Below are 21,868 nucleotides of genomic sequence, written 5' to 3'. Positions count from 1 at the left end.
ATTTTCCCAAGATGTTTTAAAGTGACTAATAATAATCTCAAATCTTCAAAATAGAGCCTTCGAAAGCAGGGCTCGGTAAACAAAAACTCTATACCCCCCCCCCCCCCCTTCCCTCCCAGCATTACCCGACGGGTCCAGCAGTCCATGCACTGAGAATATAATGAGTCTTTTTTGTGGTATGGCGGACACAGAGTGCACTGTTTGGTTTGGGGGTGTATGCAGACAAATTTACCCAAACCGTGGTATACTTTATCGTTGTGTCCACCGTATCTAAAAGTGGCCTATTAAGGTTGTTCAGTGACTAGAGAGACATTGTTTGTGTAGTCTTTGTGTATTTTATTTCTGTCGACACGGTTATTGCCTTCGAGGTTGAAAGGAACACATTGATGGAATGTAGGCCAACTATGTACCGCCTATGTACATTGGGTGCGTTCGTTTAGCTTCCCTGGGTCGACCCCGGTGTGTGGCCTTTTTTTTACAGGACGGACGTGTGCGGATAAATACCCACGTTCGTCCTGGAAAAAAAACCGCCATATACCGGGGTCGACCCAGGGAAGCTAAACGAACGCACCCATGAGAGTAGAAATAAAATAAGCCCTGCCACGTTGGGGTGGTGGAGAAAAACTACACTGAACTTTTTTTGGCACTGAATGGCAAACTCCGTTGAGTGCAAACAGTTAGACATTGAGCTAGTGGAATTATTCTCGAGTGTACAACTCAAAGAAACCATATGTCATTTTTGATATCATATAGATGGCTTTAGTTTGTGTTTATGTAATTATTCAGTGGAGATAAAAGAGAGACCAACCAATATGGTAGGTGTATGACATCATAGCCAGGACAGACGCCCATGCACAGAGTGTCGAGCAATACGGGTATCTTGTGTTCACAGTACTTGCATCAGTGAAGTTTGAACAGAGTGAAATGACATTTTGTTACGGGTTGTTTTGCTATTTGACGGTGCTGGTGGCTTAAGTGTGTATTTTAAAATGACTAAGATGAATCATCAGTTTTAAATATATACATTCTGGGATGTGGTGATTTCCTGACTCGAGTTATTTGAAACATTCTTAAAGTACAACTGTAATTCACAAGGAGCAGAATACGTTAGAACACTGTGAACCGCCGGGAACTCTGAGGTGTGTTGGGGGTATAACACTTTGGCTAGGACGACAACACAGACAAACAGGGTAAGTTTTTGACGAAACCTCCGTGGTTTCGTTATAGAGCTAATAGTCACAACTTTGGACAAGACAATCCCATGACAACACAATCCAATTTAGGGTAAGTTTTTGGTGAAACGTGAAACCTCCGTCGTTTTATCATGGAGCAATATGCTACATGGTTTTATTTATAACTTGTCATGTTTTTTTTGTTATCTGCTTAATAAAGACGAACATGTTCTTTTCGAAAACCAAGGTGTGTATTATTTAACCGTGGTTTAACACTATTGAGTATTCCTGTAAACAATATGTTTTTATATTACACAGGGGAGATACGTTGTGGTTGTAAGACGTAAACAAATACACCACCATGAATGTAAGTACATTGTGTCCTTGAATTTAATGTTTATACTGTAACTGTTGTAGTGGTCAAAACAACTTTTTCACAAACTTCCGCTTAAAGACAGTGGACACTATTGGTCAAAGACCAGTCTCCTTACTTGGTGTATCTCAACATATCAGAAACCTGTGAAATTTTGAGCTCGATTGGTCGTCGGTGTTACGAGATATTAATGAAAGAATAAAACACCCTTGTCACATGAAGTTGTGTGCATTCAGATGCTTGATTTCGTGACCTCAAGTTCTAAACTTGAGGTCTCGAAATCAAATTCGTGGAAAATTACCTCTTTCTCGAAAACTACGTCACTTCAGAGGGAGCTGTTTGTCACAATGTTTTATACTATCAACCTCTCCCCATTACTCGTTACCAAGTAAGGTTTTATGCTAATAATTATTTTGAGTAATTACCAATAGTGTCCACTGCCTTTAACGGATTTGGTATTGTCTCAAAGAATTTTGTTTCAATGAAGGGACAACCGTATGGGTGTCTTCGGTGCCATGGCCAAGTGGATTAAAAGCACCAAATTCCAGTTCTTGATTCACACAGTATGGGTTCGGGTCCCGGTCGTGACACGGTCCTGACATTTTGTCGTTGAGCAAGTGGGTATCCTGCGAGGGTTGCTCCATGATTGTGTCTGGTTTCACATGGTTGTTTATATACTCCCCATGCAGGGAGGCTGAGAAAATTACATGGATGTTATTGGCCCAATGACAGGGCACTACGTAGTGTAAAATGAATTGAGTTTGGTTATTGAGAAATGCGCTATATAATATTTAATCGTCCTTTGTGTTGATTTTTTATCTTAATCCAATCTAGCATTCCATGTATTATAACTTATATAACTTTCTGTGGTTTATTTTTATTTCACAATGATTTCGGGGTTATTTCTTTATCTTTAAAAAATATTTTTGGAATTGCCTTTTTGTTTTCTTTCTTCGGAAACCCCTTTGTATTGTTATGTTGCAATTTGGTAAATTGCATTTTTCTGATTTTTGGGGTTGAACAAAGAATTGACTAGAGTGGGATTCGAACCAACGACCTCCGGATTAACGTACCGGCGCTCTACCAACTAAGCTATCTAGCCCTATATTGGCGGTGTCCCTATTTTGTCAGTATCTTTGTTCGGGGTGCTTTTTTCTTGCTATTTAGCGCTTTGAGTCCATTATGGCAGTTTGGGGTGCTATAAATATTCATTTATTGTTATTATTATTATAATTATATCTAGCTAGCCTAGGTTTTTGTTAGTGATTGCCTTTGTATAGTAGGCCTACTTACCTTACGATAGCGACCATATTGTGTGTTCTAAACCAGAAAAAAATACATCCCCTACAGTACACAGGATACTTACTTATTATTTAATTGATCAGCTGCGGTCAATTCCATTTGAAACAAAATCAAAAAAAAATTATCAAATAATGGGGAAATTATAAAATAAATAATAATAATGGTTTGTTTTTCTTCTAGGGCTCTAATCATGGTTCCTTTTTTTACTTCGGTTCGGAGGTGACGATTCTTTTCGAGGGGTGGCACGTAACCACAACAGCAGGTAGGTTTTTTATCCTTTTTTGTTTAGTTGTAGATATTTTTTAATTATCTGTCAATCATTCACAAGGTACAGTCAAAATAACAGTTAACAAATCACAAATTGAATACTATAAATGCACAAAAGACACCGAACACGTTTGGTAATATTGTCAAAGACCAGTCTTCCCGCATGGTGTATCTCAACATAATGCGTAAAATAACAAACATGTGAAAAATGTTGACTCAATATAAACATAAGTGAGAATACTTGTCTTTGACAATTACCAAATGTGTCTTGTGCCTTTAGAGTCTATTATCAAGGCTCTTTAAAGGAACATGTTGCCTTGGATCGGTCGAGTTAGTCTTTGAAAAGCGTTTGTAACCGTATGTTACAGAATGCATAATGATTAGAAAGATATTTTAAAAGTAGAATATAATGATCCTCACAAGTATCACTCGACACTGCGTGGTTTTCCTTTTACCTCGTCGACAAACACGGTCGGCCATTTATGGGAGTCAAATTTTTGACTCCCATAAATGGCCGACCGTGTTAGTTCGCAAAGTAAAAGGAAAACCACGTAATTTTGAGGCAAATGTGTGTGGATCATTAATTCTACTTTTTAAACATCTTTCTAACCATATGCATTTTATAACAAACGGTTACAAACGCTTTCAAAGACCAACTCGACCGATCCAAGGCAACGTGTTCCTTTAATATTGAAACTTTACCCATTACAGTGCTCAGACAATATCATATATGCCGTTATTAATATTATCATGCATAAACGAAATTCTACAATTACAATGAAACAACATAGACGGATTATATTCATTTCATGTTTTGTACATAATTCAAAGACTTATGTACGGGTGGCATGCAACGAAATTAACAACGTTGTGCAATGGTGCGTTATTCGTTTATAACTGACAATACATAAATTTGAATATGTAATTTTTAAGACTGATGATCGTTAACATTTATTATAATTTTTTCATGAAGAAAAAGTACACTTTTAAAATTTCCCGGGTCACGTCTGAAAAAGGGTAATTGGATAGAGGTATTAATGTGGTGTCTAAAACAGAAGTGGGGTTGTTAAACGGAAATTGTTTCCAGAACTTCCAATGGTGAATCACTGTAAGCACATATAAGGGTTTCAACAATACATTTTGGTTTAAAGAGGGGACCCCATATTTCTAGGGAATCACATTCAAAAATAAACATAATAATTATATACATGTAGAGGCTTCTATCATCCAAACACCCCACTCTCTTAATGCAAACGAGTGAAAAGGGAGTCTTTGAAGAGCCATATGGGAGGGACAACTCTTTTTCGAGTGGTCTTCCACTCCTTTATATTAAAGTTTGCATCTTTATGAGTGATTTTTCACTCTGTCCTGGAGTGAAACCCCTCTTAAAGATTGAAATAACAACCACTCTTTTTAAAGATCCATTTGAGGGACAACTCGAAATGTAAAGAGTGGTGTTTTTCACTCTTGTCCATTGAGAGAGCAGCAGTAACAAAATCCGGCTACGTTTCCCTTTGAAATTTGGGACAAACATTTAAATTATCAGGATAATAGATGCAGCATCCTGTAATGGAAGGTAATTACCTTTGATGTACAAACCTATTCAAGCCCAACAATTTTTAAATTAATTATTTTGATTAATGTGTTTGCAATTACACATTTTGCTGCGGGTGGTATTCTCATCAAAGTATTAATTAAGCAATGGTTATTATCAACAATGGTTTCGCTGTATGTACTGCCTGAAGTCACCGTTTAAACAGATGTGCTGTCCTCATTTTTTAAAGGGAATTTGATACATCATTATTACAGAAACCATTGCTGTATTTTAAAGTCGGCATAAAAACTCTTCCTGACTGGGCATAAATTGGGTGTCATGGCCGAGTAAAGAGCATCGAGTTCAAGTCAAGTTGTGGAGGTTATAGTCATCGGAGTGTGGGTTTGAATCGCGATCGTGATCGAGCAAGATACTTGACTAGAATTGCTTCTCTTCACCCAGGAGAGGTTGATATTTTTTGTCTTAAAGGCAGTGGACACTATTGGTAATTACTCAAAATAATTATTAGCATAAAACCTTTCTTGGTGACGAGTATAATGGGGAGAGGTTGATGGTATAAAACATTGTGAGAAACGGCTCCCTCTGAAGTGCCATAGTTTTCGAGAAAGAAGTAATTTTCCACGAATTTGATTTCGAGACCTCAAGTTTAGAACTTGAGGTCTCGAAATCAACCATCTAAACGCACAGAACTTCGTGTGACAAGGGTGTTTTTTCTTTCATTATTATCTCGCAACTTCGACGACCAATCGAGCTAAAAATTTCACAGGTATGATACTTTATGCATATGTTGAGATACACCACCTGTGAAGGCTAGTCTTTGACAATTACCAATAGTGTCCACTGGCTTTAAAGAATCTGCAGCCGATTTCACGAAACTTTACGCAACTGCGTATATAGGTCCACTTGCGCAACGTTTATGGAGCAACTTGCGCCATAAACGTTGCGCAAGTGGACTTATGCAGTTGCGTAATGTTTCGTGAAATCGGCTGCAGGAGCGCTATATACGGTTGCTCAGGTTTTATACCCCTAGGGAGTTGAGAAAGCTTTAAAGGAATATGATTGGCCCATATGACCAGGGCACTAATTTAAAGCGCATTGAGATGGTTGTTGTGAAATGTGCTGTATATAAGAACTTGTTATACTATTATTATTTGTGTATTATGTTCACCCATCTAAGGTCTTATTGGTAGCTGTGCCATCGTTCTTATTATTGGGTTTGTCTTCGAGGTCCTCAAAACCTTCCGGGCTCTTCATCTCCGGAATGCCGCCGTCAACGTCAGACATCGGGAAATCGCCAAGGAGAATGAAAAATCACAAATTCTGGAAAAGCATGCAGAGGGGGAGTAAGTATAGTAAACTAAACAGCCCCATTTAAGCTCCATCACCACGGTCCGTTATTCTCCTGAAGACGAGCCGAGTATACTGTTTGAAACATCGAGACAACATCGGCTCTTTTCAGATCACACACACAAAAATAAGCGCTGACTATTTTCAGCTGTTCCAATCCTGTATAATACATTGAATGTATATCTAAATGTAACTGATACACCTAAACACTACTTTTTTAGTTATATGAACATATAATTTTTCTCACAGTTTTGCATTGCTCGTTATTTTTGGTGTGTTTTCTATTTATTTTTCACCAAAATGCAGAATCGCGATCCTGAGTTTGCCCCACGTGATCCAAACCCTCCTACAAGTTTTACTCACTGGGATTGGCTACATCCTTATGTTAATTGTTATGACGTATAACATGTGGTTGGTTATCAGCGTTCTGATTGGCGTAGGGCTGGGCTACTTTGCATCTGCTTGGAAGAGACATATAGCCGTCGATACTCAGGAAACAGCCAAAGAGTAGACTGGTGCCCTGTCGTTATCCACATAAACAGAACTTGCTTTTCACTACCAGTGATTGCATTGGATGCAATGATTTAATTGGATAAACGTACAGTGACGTAAGCATTCTATCTGTGTTTTGATTGGCTCGAGGTGACGTTTGGCAGCAGCACTTTCGGTCGCCTGTATATGAATCTAGGTGAAAGGTTATTATGGATTGCAGGGGTTGACGCTTGAGGTCCCTGGTGTTATTCACGAGCCTCGAAGTGTGACGTCAGATGTTCAGGCTACTACGCTGAGAAGGACATCATCGACTTTTACTTGTATATTATTGTTGAGGTTTGACTTTCAAGTCTTGTCTATATCATTCGGAGGGATTGTTCTGTTGACAAATTCGCTCTGAATGTTCGGTGGTACAAACGCCACCACCGTATATGTTCAGCTGTTGGTTTTATTCTGGTCATCTACCGTGTACATTTTATATTTATTTTACTTAGGATTAAGACCACCGAACGGTTCCAAAACAAAATGTCTACTTTTTTTTTAAGTGAATAATATTATGGGCGCCGTTTAACATTTTGCAACGTTGTGGCGTCATGAATTGAGTGCCCTCCTGTCAATTTTGTATTTCAATAACCAGGATTATTCTCTCTAGAAAAAAATCTGTAGTTACATTTTTTTTTTTAGCCATACTTTGTTTTTATTTCCCACACTTGGCTGTACTCTGATCACTTCTTTCGTTTATTTGTAGTATTTTGGGTCTGGATGTAAACTCGAAATATTGTACACAAACACTCAAGGGGGGACAGAAAAATCAAATTTTCGAAAACATTTTAATTAAATGTTTTACATGTCGACAGCAGAAGGGTGAGAGCCGTAAGTGTTGGGTAAATATACAGCACAAATTTATTACATTTTCAAGCTGTGTATCCGAAAAAGACAATAATGAATAAGTAGAGTTCTGAGTGAAATTGTCATGGTGAGGTGGGAGGGGAAGGGGCTTAGTCTGATGAAAGGTAAATTAATACTATACGTTATTTTTGAATCGGAAATAAATAATCTACTTTCTTTTACCCATACACTGACGTGCAGTAAGCACTGTGAGCTAAACTTTCCAGAGTTTCTTTGGAGGGGGAACAATAATTCACAGGCAAATCACTCTTACTCTAGCAGTTAAAAGGTCGTTGGTTCGAATCCCACCCGAGTGATTTGCCAAGTGTGGATGTTTTCTCAGAACTCGGGGAGTACTGAGTTTTATACAGTGCTTATGCATATCGGTGTAAGGGTGGTAATGTTGGGCAAGTTATCAATTAATACTACTCGTTAACGTGACTACGAATCAATATTCAGACCGGTGTGCTTTATTGTTGAAATGGCAAGGGCACCAAGGCATTTTCTCATTAGTAAAGGGGATTGTCGATATTTATTGTTATACCTTTGTACAATGTGAAGTTTGATTGGTCGGGAACCAATCACGTGCCGTGCAACAAATACGCATGTACCATGGCTGAGTGATGTTCACCGGTGTACATTCCCTTGATCGTTCCCACCGTTGGTCGATTTCCAGCGCATAGTACGAAACAACCATGGGTTCGAGGGAACAGTGAGAACTTGTTTTTAACTATGTAATAATGTTTGAGGATGACAACAGACTTCGAGAAGAGGAATAATAATGTTACCAAGGTTGGAGCATTGCAAGAACACGAAGGCATTGACCTGGGAGCATGGAGACAATCGCCTTCATTGCCCCCCCCCCCTGAAGTATTAAGCCTGAATTATAAATTTGCAATAATTTGTGTTTAAGGGGACTACAGAGTAATCACAAATAACTATTTAAAACTAAGAATGTCATAATATAGTATTCTAAGTTTATTAATATTCCAATCAAACCACTTGTATTTTTCTTATGTTTATAATACATTATATTAAGTTATGCAATAAGAGACGGATATGTTACAATAACATCGATGAGTTTGAAATATTAATCTCAGACAGTTATTATAAAATTTCTCTCAATTTGAAAGATAATAATAAATGTTTCATTACACTTATAATAATTCTATTAAAATATTGACAACAATTGAATAAGATATATTATAAATTGTTTTATTTCTCATCAAATGCATTTTTTTGTGTATCAGCATATTATGCTTAATGTCAATTGATTTAAATAATACATCGAAACCGAGAGTGAACGTAAAATGTTTATACTCATTTACATGTTGTTGGTATCTGAATATTATAGCACCACGCACAAAAGATTGACGGAGTAGAGACACCGCCAGCAAATGTTATCTGCACCACGAAATTGCCACGGTCGTAGTGCTTGTCAATGGGGGGAACATTTTTTTCTTCTAAATCGATTAAAAAACGGGAGACCTTTAAAAAAGATATATGGAAATGTTTTAAGGATTGCAGAAAAAATGTGCAGAAAAATGCGGACTGCCAACATAGAGAAAGCTCAGTTGGTATAGAGCGTCGCACGTTAATCCGGAGGTCGCAGGTTCATTTCTGCACTCCGAAACACCCACTGTCGTGGAGATTTTAAATGAAAACCGGTTCGTTCGTAATCAATTCCAAAAAGAGAATCCTCAAAATATAATTCAGAAAAATATTTGAAGATGGCATTTCTAAACTGCAGAACAAAATGCTAGCGGGCATGGTATGTCTGCAGCATGATTTGCGTCATACTCTGTGTAAGTATTGTCTGGTAAACCACATACATGCTCATACTAGATACATGTCATGTGCAGATGGCGTATGATTCCCCTTCATGACCGAGTCCAACCACCCCATCAACTTGGGCACATGAGTGAAAAACGCAAATTGTCCCTTCACAGCGCAACCCTTGCCCGAGCTCACGATGCCGATCTGCACCCATCGCCAGTCAGTCTCTCCGGGCAAGGGTGGCACGACGCGCCTCATGAGTGGCCCACCAGAGTCCCCGAAACATGCATCCCGTTGTTTTCGATTGTATCCAGCGCAGAACATGTGCTCGGTGTACTGGTCCGGCTCCTCGCCTATGCTGATCAGGCTGTTGGTGCAGGTGGAGTCAGTACGGAGGGGCATTTCGAGCTGCTGCAAGGCGTCTTCGAAGTTGTTTCCCCTGCTGCTGTTGGCCGGGACGGGGGAGCTGTGTCCCCATCCAAGGACCATGGCAAACTCATCAACTTCAATCAGCCGATCTGAGAATTGTAAACAACCAGTTACTAGAAATTATAATCACCGCTAAATTGTTTTTAAATAGCTCACACATCATTTTAATTTGCAGACAGTAAAACTTTCCTAAATAAATACAAGGCCATGTCACACGAGGCAACTTGGAGGCAACCAAATGCAGTGCATACATGACCACTTCGGTAGCACATGGGTAAATTTTTCAATCAATGTCTTACGATCACCAAGAATATTAAAATGTGAATGAATTTCATTTCATGGAGATTGTCTGGAACTGGTTGATGTAACTGCCTACTAGTGTGACATGTCCCTTAGGCTAAATGTTTTAAGTGTTTGCAACATTGTGTTAGACTTGTGGACAAGTCGTTAAATCGGCCCCACGCGCTGAGAGTACGCGCGAGAGCAGTGATCTCGCGAGAGCACTATCTCAGCGCTAGGGGCCGATTTAACGACTTGTCCACAAGTCTACATTGTGGTTAAATGGCACTCAGCAGACTCAAAGCCCTTAAATTCACCACCGGCTCTCCGGATTCATCAAACCTAAAATCACGTGTTGTAGAGTAACCAATAAGAATGCTTGGGTCATAATTTATACTTACCGACGTCATCGTCTGGTGCCGGTACGTCTGGCAAGCACACGGTCCTAACGAACGTGTTGAACACGGCGGGTTCAGAGAGGTGGAGTAGGGCAATGTCGTAGTCGAAATAGATGAAATCGTGTTGTTTTGGAATATAGAGTCCATCGATGTTAAACTTCTGCTCTCTGTAGGTACCGTGGTCGGTTTTTCGATTGGTGATTCCTGGCACAATTAGGAAGAACTTGTAGTTTATACAACAGTAAGTTTTATAAAAAAGCAAATTAGATGGTTATCATATGCTGTTCACTCAAACGGAATGTAATACAGACACATGCGCAGTAAGTTGTCAACCCATTGGCTGGCCTGAACATCTGACGTCACACTTCGATGCGGATACAGACGGGGTCCCAGTCTACCCATTTGCATGGGCCAGATGGTACCTTAGACTGGTCCCCTGTCTTTATTCGCATGAGGGAAGACGTACACTGTACATGTACATTGCATCAACCAGACTCAGTATATTAGACATGGTGTTGATACTAACAGAATGCTGTTACTTTTCGAAACTAGACACCGCACAGACATACACTATTGACCAATATATTGTTCACTGTCCATACCCATTACGATCAACTTGTCAGTAATACTGCTGTTTCAATTACCAATCTCCACAATGCGTGAAAACCTGCCCTACAAAAATGTCAGTTCCCGGTTCCCTGTTCAGGCCGATACATAAGCCGAAGAATAGAAAGGGCATTAACATTGAGTCAAAATAATGTTCGAAAATAATGACATTAAAGTGGATTTGTGAGACAATCATGGTATCATGAGGCAAAAAACATGCAGTGGCGGCGCCAGACAATATAATTTATAGAGATGACACCATAGACATAATCCTAGGTGTCTTATAATGTATGTGATGATACTTTCCCACCTCACTCCTAGCGTCCTCATTGGCCGAATCTATACCCAACTTCATCTTACCAAGTCGAACCTCCAGTCTAGAGATGTCTTCGTCATAACCGAAGCAATGAGCGGCGGATAAAACCCAACTCTGATTCACCAACGTCCCGCCGCAAAAGAAAAACCACTGAAAATGAGGAGAAATTGGCAAAGAAGTTAGGCCTGAGATTTGATACTCTGCAGCGAGGGCTATGGCCGTTGACTTAATTTTAGTATTTCCATGTCTATACAAGGCAACAAATGTATACATACCGACCCGTCATCTCGTTGCCAGTAGATTCCGGCCTGCCAGGGCCACGCCGCCTCCCGTGAGTCAATGCCCCCGATTACACGTCCTCTGATCGGGGAGGTGTCGCCTGCAACGCCGCACGACGAGAAGTCGTGAGTGGAATCTGTGGCCAAATAAAAAAAGTACATTACAACCTCTTTCCCACCATAGTTCTGTAGCTATTCCACTGGCTTTATCTACACATATTGTCATGGTAAAGGTGCCAATGTGTGTCTGACCTAGCTCATCCTTTCACATATTTTCATGGTAAAGGTGCCAATGTGTGTCTGACCTAGCTCATCCTTTCAGAATCTTCGAGCGTGAAACCAGATTTTCTGCGTCTCTCACATACACTCTTGCTTTAAAGAGATGTTGAACAAAGAGACACTCAGACAGGTTTTTCCCACATACTGCGTCATTTTGAAACTCCTTGTGCAAAAAAATCCCTTGACGTATAAGCGCGGATTTCCCTGCTTCAGTAAGCACCGATTTTTTTTTTTTTTTTTTACAGTTTATTAAGCAGAGCCATGAAACTGGGCCCTTGTGGTTGATTTTGATGTCTTCTTTACCTAGTTCACATCTGGGGATGTTTCCGAACCATTCACCGAAGACACATCGTATCTCCCAGTCACCCTCTGCCAGACGGTACCCCTTCTCGCACTCGAACTGTAGATGGTGCCCGTGTGCCAACTTGTTCCCGTCCAGCTCGGTGGATATCACAACGTAATGAGGGGTCGAGGGAATCTCACAACTCTCTGGTTGGGTAAAATCGTAAAAATAAATAGCTGTGTTGATAACAACAAAATAATTTAAAGGCACTGGACACTAATGGTAATTACTCAAAATAATTGCTAAAGAGCAATGGATTTTTCGAGAAAGAGGTGTATGTCAAATTTGCATCGTGGTCAACGAACACTACTTTTTTGGTTTTATACCCCTTACATCGATGTGTGCAATAGTTACATTACTCGGGTGGTTTCAAACAAAAGAACATTTTACAAACAAGTAAAATAAGCCACATGCCCGTCACACAAAATAAGCCACATGCCCGTCACACAAAAATGTGTATTGTACTCCGATTCGGAGAGAAGCTCGCAGTTATTGCCCAATCAATAAGTCAGAAAAATAAATCCACCGATCAATTCTTACTCTCCACACATTTTGGCGAGTCAGGATACCACTCCCCCTGATAGCACTGTACGGGGATATCGGTGGCTCGCTCAGCAAACGAGAAGCATTCGTACTCAACCTGGGCTCCGTCAGACACTGGGTCCACCGCGTCGTTCAGATACATCCCAGACAACAGATTCGGTAGCTCACATATATCTGGGGAGGACAGAAACCAAACAGCAATGTTTCAGTAAGATTGCGCCAAAAATGTTGTGCATCTTAGACAAGATTTACGGTAAGACATAAACCAAACAACAATGTTTCAAGTAAGATTGCGCCAAAAATGTTGTGCATTCTAGACAAGATTTGCGGTAAGACAGAAACCAAACAACGTTTCAGTAAGATTGCGCCAAAAATGTTGTACACCCCAGACAAGAGCTACGGTAGCTCACACATATCTGGGGAAGACAGAAACCAAACAGCAATGTTTCAGTAAGATTGCGACAAAAATGTTGTACATCCCAGACAAGAGCTACGGTAGCTCACACATATCTGGGGAAGACAGAAACCAAACAGCAATGTTTCAGTAAGATTGCGACAAAAATGTTGTACATCCCAGAGCTACGGTAGTTCACACACATATCTAGGTAGGACAGACACCATGTGAAAACATCTCTGGTTATGGACTGCTAGACGTTTCTCGGTCAGTGTTTTGCTTAAAGGCAGTGGACACTGTTGGTAATTACTCAAAATAATGATCAGCATAAAACCTCACTTGGTACCGATTAATGGGGAGAGGTTGATAGTATAAAACATTTTGAGAAACGGCTCCCTCTGAAGTGAAGTAGTTTTCGAGAAAGAAGTAATTTTCCACGAATTTGATTTCGAGACCTCAAGTTCAGAGTTTTATGTCTCGAAATCAAGCATCTGAAAGCACACAACTTCGTGTGACAAGGGTGTTTTTTTCTTTTATAGTTATCTCGCATCTCCGACGACCAATCGAGCTCAAATTTTCACAGGTTTGTTATTTTATGCATATGGTGAGATACACCAAGTGCGAAATAGTGTCCATTGTCTTTAAGACGGTCAGAGCACACCGCTCTTCTCAGATCCAGCACTTATCACACGAGAGATTTTTACATGGTGTCAACGCAAACCTTACTATAAAAGCTGACCAAGGAAATCAAAAATATTATTTACTTTCTGAATTCATAGGGTCAGCATCAGCGGTTAGCGTCTCCCTGGTGAGACAGAGCGGTATAGACGGTAGCCACGACCCGGCCGTGCACGTCGTCGAACCCTGCCCCTCTTTAACTAGGGTTGTGCCGGTGATGCAGTAGACTTGTGCCACGGTGCCGTGATGATAGTTCCCGTCACCCTTTGGATCCCTCGAGTATAACACGCTGTCGTAGTTATTCACCGTGGGCTGGAGTCTTGGGCACGGTGCTGAAGATTAAAATAGTGTGTTAAATTAAAACCATGATTGTCCAAAAGAAAATTTTAAAATAGTTGCTTACTGCGAGACATCACTGCGGTTCTTTTTGCTATGGTCGGGTCTAAGGAAAAGGACGTGTAACATATTACGCCCCTCGCACATGTAGACTAGTGATGTAACAAGGGGAGCCAAGTGGCATGGGGACGTTCGATCCCTAATTATCAAGTATGTGCCCCCCCCCCACCCCACCCCCACTTCTAGCCTGAACATCTGACATCACACTTCGAGGCCCGTGAATGCCGTTTGAGCCCACGTCCAATCACACTTTGAACTCGCATCATTTCCAAATGGCTTTCATAATTCTGGACATTCGTAGTTAAATTCGACGTAGATATGACATAAAGCCTGTCCTTTACCTTGCAAGAGGGCGCTCGATTGGTAGATGGTAGCGCCCGCTCGCGCGGAATATTTGTAGTAAGAAGGGAAACTTGGCAAATCAAAACAAGAGAGTCTTGCACCGAGACTACACTGGGTAACCGACCTGTTAAAATTACATTTCATAAAGTATCCGACTGTTCCCTTAACACTTACATGGAATACATTTCGGTTTTTTCGTGGACCATTTTCCGCTGGAGCACTTTGAGGTAGCAGGACCTTTAAGAATAAACCCTCGGTGGCATTTGTAGAGTTTCTGTACACCGTTTACCAGTTGGGCCTGGCTGTAGAACGTAGACGTCCCTTGGGGTAAACCCTTGTACTTGATGAAACCGTTAGGAAAGTCGCGGTAGTCTGGACAGAAAGCTGTGGAAACATTAAGAAAATTGGTATTCAATAAGACCTAAATAATAATTAAAAAAATCCAATAAGATATAAAAGCGGGAAAGTGGAATGGTTAATGCATTATATTTATACAAATATTCGGTGATTCCTTGCCGGTGTGACAACAGTCATAATTAGCCAGTCAAGTTGGTTAAATCACACTAGAGAGTGCGCTAATGCGATTTACAACTGAGCGTAGTACACTCAGCTATCGATCACTGACGTCTTGGGCCAAGACTAGTACGTATGACAGGAGATTCTGCTTGTTGCAAAGTAAGTTTGTAGCTAACAATTATTTTGAGCAATTCCTAATAGTGTCCAGTGCCTTTAAGTTGAGTCTAATCTAGTTACCTATGAATGTTTAATGTGGCTTCACCCCCATAGGCCTCCACCAAGAAGGCTTTCTAAATTGATTTCCCGATGATATTTAATACAGAAAGATGTTTCAAACTGTTTCCATGATTAATTTATCGCTGAGGGATACAAGCATGCCGCCCAGCTTAATTAGACCGTGTCATTAGTGGGCTCGGCCACACCTGGGGTCTAATTTCAAAGAGCTGCTTAAACACAAAAGGCAGCTAAGCACGACAAAATTATGCTTAGGCCAACCAGAATAAGGTTACCAGCACTGTCGTAGTGCTTTTCAATAGGGAATTTTGGTTCTTCCAAATTGATTCAAAAGAGGGAATCCTGAAATAAAAAATCATGACCATTGTTTAGGATGGCAATTCCAGAAAAAAAATGCGTCCCCCATGACCTACTAAAAGGCAGTGGACACTATTGGTAATTACTCAAAATAATTATTTGCGTAAAACCTTACTTGGTAACTAGTAATGGGGAGAGGTTGATAGTATAAAACATTGTGATAAACAGCTCCCCCTGAAGTAACGTAGTTTTTGAGAAAGAAGTAATTTCCCACGAATTAGATTTCGAGACCTCAGATTTAGAATTTGAGGTCTCGAAAACAAGCATCTGAAAGCACACAACTTCGTGTTTTTTTCTTTCATAGTTATCTCGCAACTTCGACGGCCAATCGAGCTCCTTTTTCACAGGTTTTTTTTTTATACATAATGCTGAGTTACACCAAGTGACAAGACTGGTTTTTGACAGTTACCAATAGTGTCCACTGTGTTTAAGTTTGACCCGAACAAGGGTCTGCAGCTTTGGATATAGTATACGCCTTCATTTGCTTGACCACTTAACCGGTAGATAAGTCTGACAATCTTACTGCAATTTGTTTTATCTCTCTTTGTCCTTCAACTTAAAACAAAATCCCCGCTCCGTTTTACTTAATTTTGGTCATAGACAGGAAACAGTTCAAATCTCTTAAGATGAGTGAATCCAACAGCCGTTTATATCAAACCACGGCTATTCACTTCTTCAGCATGTTGGATATACCCGGCGGATGTTACCGGGGTCATTGAAAGGGATTCGCTTCCTTTGAAAACAGTTTTTGATTAAATTTTGAAAATGTTGAAAATAAAGTAAATGTTTGGCAACTATCGAACATTTTCTTCAATCTGCTTTAAACTGCTGAGAAATATTGCCAATTCGTAGTGTTGCTAAGTTGAGGAAATAGCATTTGAGATGACCCCACAAATCACTGATAATTATTTCGATTGCTGTAACAAAAATAAGGCAAAGATTTCCCTTCGTTTTTACCATAGGAATGTTTATGCTTTCGAATGGCGGTTTTGATTTGCATTTAATGAATGTGCATCATGTAAACCCTTTGGGCTCAAAAAAGGAACTCGGCAAAATTCTCCTACGCACTATAGCTGATTTGTCGTCATACATTGTGGGTAGGGGTGGGGTAGGATACAGGGAACCAGACCGAACCGTCAGGGGAAGTTACCCCTCCCTTGTTTGCGCAATCCGCATTTAGGGCCCTTGGCAGACACTGTGCATCAGCTATGTTCAACCGACCCACATAGACCTTAAAGACACTGACTCAAAATATGCATAAAATAACAAACCTGTGAAAATTTTAGCTCGATTGGTCGACGCCGTTGCGAGATAACTATGAAAGAGAAAAAAAACAACACCCTTGTCACACGAAGTTGTGTGCTTTCAGATGCTTGATTTCGAGACCTCAAATTCTTAACTTGAGGTCTCTTAATCAAATTCATGGAAAATTACTTCTTTCTCGAAAACTATGTCACTTCAGGGGGAGCCGTTTCTCATAATGTGTTATACTATCAACCTCTCCCCATTACTCGTTACCAAGTAAGGTTTAAAGCTGATAACTATTGTTGAGTAAATACCAGTAGCGTCCACTGCCTTTAACAGTTACAGACAATCACTAAATCAGAATAACTATAACTGTGACGACTCTCGCGTTGGGGACTGGCCTTGGACAAGTGTCGTAGTAGCGACTATTATTGAGGTGCGACTATATAGTCGAGTAGTCATTAGGGTCGCCCTGCAGCCGATTTCACGAAACGCTACGAATTGGGTTCAATTCGTCCTAACGTCTTCAGATACGGAACTGAACTCGTCCTGACTCCTAAGATTAATCCTAAGTTAAGAAGAATTTGCTGAAATCGACGGCATGCCTACCCAATATAACTGGAATAAGCTGAAAACAGCGGTCCTTCAGAGTTTTGTGAGAATAGCTAATCTCTACGGGAAAAGCGTCTAGACATATAACCCGGTGAAAAAAGTTTGTCAGTTGATATAAGCCATGCCATAAATATATAGGCACACTTGTTTGTCACCACATAAATAAATTACTTCAATAAATCAAGAAATATAATGCGCCAATGCAGGGAATTCATTCAGTAACTGCGTTGACAATACAATCGAAATAAGTTGATCTAATCACCTAAACCATTTAAGCATCGTTTTGATCGAGCAATCTTGGAGGAGTTATGCTCTACCTCCATGTTGTGATGTAGAAATCAACCCCATTGATAAATAATAAGGTCAGTCAAGTCAGGCCACGGGGTTCACGGTCTAAGAAAGTGCAGTCTTGACAGATGTATACAGTCTGTAGAAAGTCCGTGTTTATTTATTTTCCAATGTTTACAAAGTCATTTTGGTGTATCATTGTGAGTCTCTAACATTGACACCAAGGGCTATTATGCCATTTTGATTCTCCTTAAGAACGTCTCCAGCCAAACTAGGTAGGCCTATACAGTCATGCCTACAGTGCTTACTAAGTAATAATTTTCCTAACAAAAAACACAATATCCACAGATTTACATTAAATTTACACAGTTTGAAGATTATGATAGTAGAAAGCTTCCCTTGAAATTTTACTTACTGAGGTGCTGTGGTTTTTGAGAAATGAGTAAAAGTAATAATTTTCGTCTCAGTTTTAGCATGTAAAAAAGTATTCAAGGAACACGTTGCCTTGGATCGGGTCGAGTTGGTCTTTGAAAAGCATTTGTAACCGTTTTTTGTAAAATGCATAATATGGGTAGAAAGACGTTGTAAAAGTAGAATACGATGATCCACACAAACATGCCTCGAAATTGCACGGTTTTCCTTTTACGTCGTCGACTAACACGGTCGGCCATTTATGGGAGTCAAACTTTTGACTCCCATAAATGGCCGACCGTGTTAGTTCGCACAGTAAAAGGAAAACCACGCAATTTTGAGGCAAACTTGTGTGGATCATTGTATTTTACTTTTAAAACATCTTTCCAACCATATGCATTTTATAAAAAAGGGTTACAAACGCTTTTTATAGACCAACTCGTCCGATCCAAGGCAACGTGTTCCTTTAACCAGTTATGCTATGGTTTTGGTATAATATCATAACTGGTTAAGGGGATTTTACATGCTAAAATAATTTTGGTCTCATGAGACCAAAATTATTTTGTGACTTGTTTTACTCATATCTCAAAAACTACACAACCTTAGTTAGTAATATTTGAAGGGAAGCTTTCCACTGTCATTATCTTCAAACCCTGTAAGTTTAATGTAAATCTGTGGACATTTTCAAAAAGTACCCGAATCCTTTAAGCAGGTTTACGGGGTCCCCACGTATCTGGTATTAACCCCTGCTTAGCATGTTTTGAAGACCTTCGCAATTCTCAGCGATATAGCCAGCTGCAGAAGTTGAGTCCCGGTAGCGACTCGTGACTGAAAATCCACCTGTATTTGATTGACCTCTCACGGTGACCCCAGCCAGCTGTAGGATTTACGCCGGCTCTTTATTTTGACGACCTTCGTGGAACGCAGGGTATCAAACATCGTAAAACAACATTTTGTTTCAAGCTTCTAGGTTTTGGATTTCTCATAAGTACGAAAAGCCGTAAGTGGCATCAAAGACGATTCTATCCGTAAACTATAAACCGTTATTATACCGAGTGCCTGATTTGGCAATAAAATGTTCCCGATTTGACAATAATAACAAACGGACTCGTAATAACGGTTTGTCCAACCGTAATAACGGACCATCAATCCAAAATAACGGACTGTCAAATCATAAAAACGGATTGTCAATCCGTGATTACGGATTAATTAATTGTCGAACCACGGATTATTATGGACACAATTGTAGTCTCTGGCACTACAGTGTTGGACTTTCGCCCTCAAACAAAACGCATTGTTTTCTTTGGCAATGCTTAATATAATTTCGGATAAGGAAAACCCGGTAACAGCTTCCTTGAGCACAGTATAAACAAAACAAGGAAATCTGATAATAATTGTCTCAGGTCAAACTAAGGGTAATTTTGTTATTCAAGAGGTCGAACTTATAAGGTGAAATTCCAATAAAATCTAATGCGTCTAATGATTTGTTTTTGGTTAAACCCAAGTATTATACTTTTTTAATGATAATAATAATAACAGCTTTAAGTCAAATTAAAGACAACTGAGTAGTCAAAATTTTAAACAAGTAAAATTTGCATTCAGCGTTTTTTTCTTTTCTCACCAGCAAAACAACGAATATAAGCATTGATTTGAAAGGGCAGCATTTTACTGAGACACTATTGAAGTTCTCGAAACCTTCTCTGTCTGAGACAATTCGGAAAACAAATTCTGCATGTCTTATGCCGCCTTTACAAAAGATCCAAGGCTACACCGACTAGGTCCGGGCATGGAGGAAAGAACACCTCAATATTGGTCGGGTAACACGATCACATACACGTTTAAAAATCTAATATACATGTATGTGATCGTCACAGCATGGATTTTCAAGACTCATAATGACGAGGGAGAACCCGTTCACTAAAGTAAAACCCCCGCCGTCTTCCGGGAACATTAAAGGGGAATTTGATCAAGCTTTGGACAAATTACTCAGCAGCTAAGCTAACTTTATACCACATTTGAAAGGAGAACATTCTGTACTCACGGTTGAAAAATCCATGTCCAAATCTGAAGACGAATGACAGTAAAAAGTCCGTGAACAAAAGGAAGGCAGACGCAGAAATCCTCATCGTGGAGGGGGAAGTCCGCTGCAGGCTGCCCGGGTGAAGTTGAGTGAGTGTCAATCACCACGGCTGGCCCGCGGGGTCCGGTGAGGTTAAAAACACCGGGCCGTTCGCTGCTTATTTTCCCCCAAGCGGCCTCGGGATAAAGTACTCAAACAACGGCTCTCCCAACAAATCCTGGAATAACTTACAGCAAACGTCAGCAGCTTTGGCACGCCACAGTATATGGAAGATCAATTCCAGATATGTTTTACGGAGGTTACACCATACATGTAGACTCGGAACTCGGAAAGGACCACAGAATTCCTTGTAAGTTGTCGCGTGTTTTTTTTTTTTCACTTTCAAACAGAGAGCTGCAGGGCATGTGTCGCGCAGCTCTTTCGTTGAACCAAATTCCACTTCGGTACCCGACTGTTATTTAGCATGCTAATACAATTTCTACTTCCATGGTAATACTGAAGTACGGATCTTGTTGTTCTATCTCGGCTGACAATCAGAGATGGTTCTTTTTTTGAAGAAAATTCAAAGAAACTTACAGTAGCTTCTTACTTATACAATTTTAAATTGCAGCCATTGCACATTATGCGTGGGACAGGCTTAATCAACTTCCACGCAGACGGATATGTGGGGGTCGAGGAATGAAGAGGTTGAATGGGAGTTGTGAAGGACACCGTCACTTTAAGATGTCAAACAGTGTCGAGAAGGTGAGAATATCCGGGGAAAGGCGTATCCTTGGAAAACCAGAGCTGTCATTGGTCATCAGATGAGAAAAACAGATAGAGAAACTGCATGCTTTTGAAGGATTTGTAGTCGACTTCGATGGTAGAAAATAAAGTTAAAAATCCTACGCGTCAGATGCCGTTTGAATAAGTCAGTCTGCGTATATTACTCCCGAAAATCTACTCCGCGGTTGTAGAATATTTTAGAAAACAGTTCTCTAATCTAAAGAACAAACTCTACCTGGTACGTAGATACACACATGGTGTTACCGAAAACCAAAATTAATATGTATTGATACCTCGTCATCATGCAAAGCCTCAGATTCCATACACAGCGCATTGTTGCTGATGAATAAACCACACCGACATCAGCAACGGATGAGATTGTGTACCAATCAAAAACATCAACTGTCACCTAATCCTATAACGAATAATTTTATCAATCAAACCCGATAGGCCTCAATGGTGGGAGCTCTGAAGTACCAAGGTGGTTGGTGACTGGTATCTGACTCTCAGGTTTCCTTTATACGCTGGATGCTCCATTGGATGTACCATCGGAAACAACATCTGTTAAAATGTTGGAAAGTGTGACAGCGAAAACCATGCAGGGCCCAATGTCATAGAGCTACCTTAAGCAAAAAAAAATTGCTAAGCGCAAGACAAGTTTGCTAACAAGATTAAGGTTACCAGCTAAGCTACCATGCCACGTGTACATAACCTGTGACTGGTATCCTGCTCATTTCTGCTTAGAAATTGGGTCCATTGATGCGTGCCGATGTGGTAACTTCATCCACGCATCTGTACTTTATATATAAATAAATTTATCACCACACATTGATCATGACGTTTGCCGGTGGGGAACATGTCAGACACCAGAAATCACCGGAAATTGCATGGTAATTTTTGTCCCGTA

At 40.2% G+C, this 21,868-nt stretch overlaps 2 protein-coding genes across 2 annotated transcripts; one reads left to right on the top strand and one right to left on the bottom strand.

Annotated features, from left to right (window-relative positions):
- The first annotated feature begins 601 nt into the window (after positions 1 to 601).
- LOC139948526 (high affinity copper uptake protein 1-like) lies at positions 602 to 8,508 on the top strand. Its single transcript, XM_071946703.1, has 5 exons — positions 602 to 1,190; positions 1,491 to 1,539; positions 3,028 to 3,109; positions 5,847 to 6,012; positions 6,323 to 8,508. Exons 2-5 carry the CDS (start codon positions 1,534 to 1,536, stop codon positions 6,525 to 6,527), a joined length of 459 nt encoding a protein of 152 aa, XP_071802804.1. The 5' UTR covers positions 602 to 1,190; positions 1,491 to 1,533; the 3' UTR covers positions 6,528 to 8,508.
- A 111-nt stretch (positions 8,509 to 8,619) lies between these two features.
- On the bottom strand, positions 8,620 to 21,410 carry LOC139948524 (clotting factor C-like). The gene is made up of 9 exons (XM_071946702.1): positions 20,158 to 21,410; positions 14,628 to 14,837; positions 13,802 to 14,047; positions 12,641 to 12,817; positions 12,061 to 12,246; positions 11,476 to 11,615; positions 11,245 to 11,350; positions 10,282 to 10,482; positions 8,620 to 9,690 (listed from the first exon to the last, which is right to left on the bottom strand). Exons 1-9 carry the CDS (start codon positions 20,240 to 20,242, stop codon positions 9,233 to 9,235), a joined length of 1,809 nt encoding a protein of 602 aa, XP_071802803.1. The 5' UTR covers positions 20,243 to 21,410; the 3' UTR covers positions 8,620 to 9,232.
- Positions 21,411 to 21,868: the final 458 nt, after the last annotated feature.

Source organism: Asterias amurensis, chromosome 15 (genome assembly GCF_032118995.1).
Source record: "Asterias amurensis chromosome 15, ASM3211899v1".
NCBI lineage: Eukaryota > Metazoa > Echinodermata > Asteroidea > Forcipulatida > Asteriidae > Asterias > Asterias amurensis.
The sequence above is the reverse complement of the archived record's forward strand: the minus strand, read 5'-3'. Positions and strand labels throughout refer to the sequence as shown.